Source organism: Bison bison, unplaced genomic scaffold (assembly GCF_000754665.1).
Source record: "Bison bison bison isolate TAMUID 2011002044 unplaced genomic scaffold, Bison_UMD1.0 scf7180017864236, whole genome shotgun sequence".
Lineage (NCBI taxonomy): Eukaryota > Metazoa > Chordata > Mammalia > Artiodactyla > Bovidae > Bison > Bison bison.
In genome coordinates, this window is record NW_011494808.1 from 3,398,359 (window position 1) to 3,404,336 (window position 5,978).

The 5,978-nt window shown below is 52.6% G+C and overlaps 1 protein-coding gene across 1 annotated transcript in view; it reads left to right on the forward strand.

The window, feature by feature from the left end:
- The window catches only part of HGSNAT (heparan-alpha-glucosaminide N-acetyltransferase), a 28,025-nt gene that overhangs the window by 19,576 nt on the left and 2,471 nt on the right, over positions 1-5,978 (forward strand). Inside the window, exons 11-15 of the mRNA XM_010846394.1 lie at positions 1-48; positions 2,047-2,168; positions 2,574-2,700; positions 3,743-3,829; positions 5,398-5,475. The exon at positions 1-48 is cut by the window's left edge and continues 16 nt beyond it. Of these exons, the coding sequence (XP_010844696.1) occupies positions 1-48; positions 2,047-2,168; positions 2,574-2,700; positions 3,743-3,829; positions 5,398-5,475 (462 nt within the window). The remainder of the gene's footprint in view (positions 49-2,046; positions 2,169-2,573; positions 2,701-3,742; positions 3,830-5,397; positions 5,476-5,978) is intronic.

The following is a 5,978-nucleotide window of genomic DNA, read 5'->3' on the forward strand; positions in this document are numbered from 1 at the left end:
GTGTTGGAGCTGCTCTTTGCCAAGCCCGTGCCTGAGACCTGCGCCTCGGTGAGCAACCCTGTCTTTATAAAGAAGGAAGGGTCCCTGTATAAGTGCCAGAACCTTCTTTAGTTCTCAGCACCTTACCAAAGAGAACGAGACTCTAACTCTATTGCAAAGCATATTTTTTCTCTTCAAGTAGTTATTTTTATTTAGTCTTTATATCCCTCTTTTTTTTTAATTGAGATCAAGAACACATACCATGAGCGCTACCCTCTTAATAAATGTTCAGTTTCCATTAATCAGTGCACTTTGACGGCGTTGCACAGCAGCACCATCATCTGCTGCACCAGCCCAGCCTCTCGGGGCATCGCTGCCAGCGTTTCAGTCTCCTCGTGGAAACCTCATAGAAGGTTCTCTGTCCACACAGAGGCTGCAGAGGTTCGACCTGGAAGGTGCCAGGTCTGCCCTGGGCTTCTTCCTGTTTCTTCTTTGTAAGGTGGATGTGTCTCGCCTCCTGCAGTATTACTTTCTGTCTTCTTATACATTGCCGAGTTCAGTTTACTCAGATGACAGCTATTTTTTTTGTCCCCCCTGGTGGAGGCAAAGCTGTAGGTGGAAATGTTTAAATCTTTCCATGTGGCTCCTACTTCCCAGTAAGCGTATTAGCTGTATAAGCTGTATTTGTTCCCGCTCCTTCCTATGTAACTAGCAAACGCATCCCTGAATCCGGGCTCTCTGGGTTCTTCCTGTAAGGCTTCCTCGGTGTGTGTTGCTGGAGTGCGTTTACCTGGCACTCCTTTACCCCACTCCCCCCAGCGGCCCCCTGCTCACGCCCCGTGCCCTCTGCTGCAGGCTCCTGAAGGCACAGTGAGGCTGCCGTGCTCGCCTGGATGTGACCTTGGTAGCCGTGGGGGACTTGAGGGTCTACGAGGTTCATCCAGGCCCCCGTGGTAGAGCCAGGAGCTGTGGGTACACCAGGAGCAGGTGGGCTGTACCCCTTGTTCCTTCAACCAGCAGAGCTCCCAAAGCTGAAATTTCATTTTCCTTTTTAAAATTCAGTTGTATTTCTTTTTAAAATAATAACTTTATTGAGATATAGTTCACATCCCATAAAACTCACACCCTCGAGGTGTAAAATTGAGGGACATTTGGTATAGTCACAGAGTTGTGCAGTCATCACCACTGTCTAATTCTGGAATAGTTTCATCATTACCCCCGGAAAACACCCTGTCTCACTCCCAGCCACTCCCCAACTCTAGGTCCCCCGGCCCTAGACAACCCCTAATCTGCTGTCTGTCTGTTGATCTGCCTGTTCTGGACATGTCACAGACATGGAATTACATGTCATAGACATGGAATCTCACAGTATGTGGCTTCTCATGTCCGGCTTCTTTCATTTAGCAGAATATTTTTTGAGGTTTATCCATGTTATGCCATGAGTACTTGACTCCTTTTTACTCCTGAATAACATTCTGTTTTCTGAATGTAACATATTTTGTATTCATTCATCAGTTGATGGACAGTTGACCTGTTTTCAGTTTTTGGCTGCTATGAATAATGATTCCGTGTCCATTCATGTACATGTTTCTGTATGAACATCTCTTTTTAAATTGCTTGAATATAAGAGTAGAATTTTCCACTGATAACTTCTCCACTAACATTTTACTGTGACATGTCATATGCTGTGCTTAGTCACTCAGTCATGTCCGTCTCTTTGCAACCCCATGGCCTGTATCCTGCCAGGCTCCTCTGTCCATGGGATTCTCCAGGCAAAAATACTTGAGTGGGTTGCTGTGCCCTGCTCCAGGGGCTCTTTCCCACCCAGGGATCGAACCTGGATGTCTTGCATCGCAGGCAGATTCTTTGCCAGCTGAGCTACCAAGGAAGCCCATGTCACAGAGGTGGCGTATCTGCGTTTGGAATAAACACACATCTGTTCTGTGTTACCACCATCAAGGCCACGAGGAGCCTCCCAGGAGCGTCCTGAATACATGTGCAGCTGCACCTTATTTCCCATTCTGCCTGAGTTCACACGTGTTCTTTATGTGCGGCCCCTCCCCCCAGGAGAGAAGCTGCTTTTCTCTGCTGGACATCACGGCCAGTTGGCCCCAGTGGCTCTTCGTGCTGATACTGGAAGGCGTCTGGCTGGCCTTGACCTTCTTCTTACCGGTTCCCGGGTGCCCCACGTGAGGAGCCCTGCGGGGAACCAACCCCGTTTGCACGGCTGTTTCTGCCAAGTCGGAGCCTCTGGGTTCCAGCTGTCAGCCTGCCCATGTCGGGACCTCCTTCCTCTCTGTCCTCCTTGAAGACTCCCTGGTGTCGGGGCAGGGGAGGAGGGGGTGGAATGCATGTCCAGAGGCCCGTCTCTGGCAGGTCTCCCAGGGTCAGCGGGAGTGCGGATGGACTTTGGGCCGCCGCCCCCGTCTCACCCCTGGGGTGGCCAGGGGATCAGGGGCTTTGCAGGGGGTGTGCACAGCACTCAGGGCGAGCGGGAGTTGGCGACGCTTCGGGGGTATGGTGGGCACGCACATGGCCCGTGCACAGCCCTCCCCCATGCCTGGCGGGTGAAGCCCGTGTTCTCGCCTCCTCAGTGGTTACCTGGGGCCCGGTGGCATCGGAGACGGGGGCAGGTACCGGAACTGCACGGGCGGCGCCGCGGGCTACGTGGACCGTCTGCTCCTGGGTGACCAGCATCTCTACCAGCACCCTTCCTCCGCTGTGAGTGGGCGCCGCCTGGACAGGATGGAGCCTGAGGGGCGGAAAGGGGGCGGCCAGCCCCCAGCTGCAACCGAGGCGTAGACTAGGGCGGAGCCAAGCTGTGTCTGAAGTTGGCTGACCTAAGAGACCTCACTGTGTTGGTCGTGGGCGGTGTGTTTCTTTGGCTTTTAAAGGGGGGCTCCCCGGCACCAGGTGTGCGCGAGGTGCTTTCCCGTGGGTCTCAGGTCCAGGGTAGGGTGGGCGGTTCCAACAGGGGAGGTCTGGAGGAGCTGGAGGAAGTGTGGGGCTGGAGGAAGCAGGACCGGGCAGGGGGACTGTCACACGCAGACCCCGCTGGTGTCCTGGGGGCCGGGACAGCCCCTCAGAGGTGTTCTCAGTGGGGTGTGCGGGACCAGGCCCTTGACATCCCTGGTGGGATGTGGGTGGCCCAGCAAGGGGGTGATTCTCCAGAGCTGGCTCCCTTCAGGGACGAACCCAGGAGCAGCTGAGAGCTTTCCACCATTACTACTTCGGGATGCTCTCCTTCCCAGAGGGGTGGGACGAGCTGGGGCGGGAGAGCTGGGTGATGCCCCCAGCATCCATGACAATAACTGGCTCCAGATTTCTGCCTTTTCTACAATAACCATTTCTTTTATAATGAAATAGTACAAATGTATTTTTAAATGTTATTTGCCTTGAAAGAGGAAAGGAAGAAATCAAAGTCACAATAGGCTTGATCCCAAAGGATAAACCTGAAAAGTAAAAGATACCATAGTGTTTGAAGCTGGCTAGGGATGTGTTGTATCAGGGGCATGGGTCCCAGTATCATCTCCTGGACCACCTGAGGTCAAGGCGGCTGCCCTGCACCAGGGCTCACATCTGCGTTTCCTTCCACACAGCACACACTTTCTTGGCCAGAAGTTGGCCACAAGTTGGCAGTGAATTTCTGCAGCAAAACCAAACACATTGATTGCTGGGGTGTAATGAAGTTTGTATTTCGTCTGCGAGTTGTTTGTGTGTGTTTTCGGTTAGTTTGTGAGTCCTGCCTTCTCGTCCTGTTCAGGTGCTTTATCACACCGAGGTGGCCTATGACCCAGAGGGCATCTTGGGGACCATCAACTCCATCGTGATGGCGTTTTTGGGAGTTCAGGTATTTGTTCATTTCATGAGAATGCGTGTTCCTGACAGTTTGTGACTATTGGTTCATCACTCAGCCACATGTCCGTTTGACTAAAAGAAGTCGTTGGAAGCACGATCTTCTGTGTAATTCAGGCCTAATAAATTCTGCTTTTGTTTGGCAGATCATCACAACTAGAGGGCGCTAAAAGTTAGCGCGCTCATATAATTAGGTGTCGTTCCGGTGGTCTCAGAAGTTGTTACTCACATGGCTCGTCTCGGCCGTGGGAACAGCAGCCCCAGGGTGAGAGGTGTCCCTGCTGGGCTGGACCGCGTCTGGAAGGTCACCTGTCAACCTTTCTTCCGTGTGCACGTCACACAGTTTCAGATTACGCATACTCTTTGCCCGAGCCAGTACCCGTGGCTCTCGGTTTCTTAGAGACAATTATGTTAAAAGATTCTGAGCAGCCCAGACTTTCCTTCCTGAAATTCTCCTGATTTGGTGTCGGAAACCATTATTTGAGAGGAGATGACTGGGAGGGGAAAGACCACGTACCCCTTCCTGGGGGACCTCTGTGATGCTTAAACTGTTCTGCGTGTGGCTGCAGAGTCCTCCAGATGTGGCGGAACTGGTTTTTTATTTCATTTAAATTTACACTTGAACAGTCACAGGGGGCCACAGGGGGCCAGTGGCTCCCGGGTAGGACAGTGCGGGTCTGCAGTATTTACATTTTGGTGGTTCAGTAATTTCCTGGGTGGGGATGCTGCCTACTGTAGAGTTTACATTGCTGCTTTTATTAGTAAATGCATTTAATCCCCCCATATGCTCTCCAGGTAAATCTGTGCGTGCCCTAACTCTGGTAAGGAGTGCGGACCGCCACCCGTGCCTGGACCCTGCACACCCACTGGACCGTCCGGGGAGTGTTTCTACCCCATGTGCTTCAATAGCATTTATATAAGTTAATAGCACCCAAATAAGTTAATTCACATAAGGCTCCAAGAACAGGACATTCATAAGTTTTAGCTCTTATAAATTATTAACACTTTCTTCAGTGTTTTCAGAAAATCCTAATTTGGGGGGTGGTTTATGCAAAGTGCAGATTTTTCTGTTTTTAAAGTGTTCCCTGCCTCTGGGTCCACACTGCCTCTGTCCCCCTTCTCTACCCCTGACAGAGGGGGCCATCCAGCAGCCCAGCCTGAGCTGGTCTCTGGTTACATGGCGGGGGGAGTGACTTTGCTTGGCTCCCATCGCCTGTGGGAGAAGGCTCGTGCCGCCTGCTCTCTCCTTCCCACCTCTGACCCCCTGGGCCTTTCCGAACCACCTGCAGCCCAGCAGGGCGGCTGTGTGTTTTCACTGTGCGACACACTGAGTGCCTGCTGTTCCTGCCTCGCGCTCGTGGCCTCAGCCCGGCAGCGCGTCCTCTGCGCGGCCCCCTCCCCAGTGGTCCTTGCGCCTCTGGCCCCCACTAGCCAAGGGCAGGGGACCATTCATTCCCTGGTAACCGCAGTGCCTGCAGGCGAGTCTGTCCTGGAACACTGGGTGAATATGAAATAAGAATCCCCTCAGCTGGTTCTCTTGGACACCTGCATTTTCTTCCCCAGGCAGGGAAGATACTCCTGTATTACAAGGACCAGACCAGAGGCATCCTGATCAGATTTGCTGCCTGGGGTTGTCTTCTTGTAAGTCACCCCCTCCCTCACTGAAGTTCCTTCCCTTCACACATTCACGTTTCAAAGAAAGAAAACATTTAGCTCTGGGGTCACAGCCGTCGGGCCAGAACATTCTTCACTTCATCATCCCGAGGCCTAGATGCTCAGGTTGGTTTTCTTAGAAGTCTCTTTAAGGAAGTCAGTGAACCCATGAGGTAACAGAGCGGAGGGGTGGATTCTGGGGGGGCCTTTGCCAGTAGGACCTCGCCCCCGATAGCAGGTCGGCAGGTGGCAGAAGAGAAGCCTAGCGTTCCTCTCCCCTCTGACCCTGTGGTTGTGTTTCCTCCGAGGATTCACTCCAGCTGATCAGCTCATTTACCTTCAACTCAGGGCAGTGCTGAGAAGGCGCTTTGTGGAGAGTGTTTTTAGCTCTGTATCTTGTTTGGTTATGTAATTATTAGTTTTGCTCTGGCTGTGCTGGGCTCTCATTGCTGTGCTCGGGCGTTTCTCTAGGTGTGGCGGGGGGGGGGGCT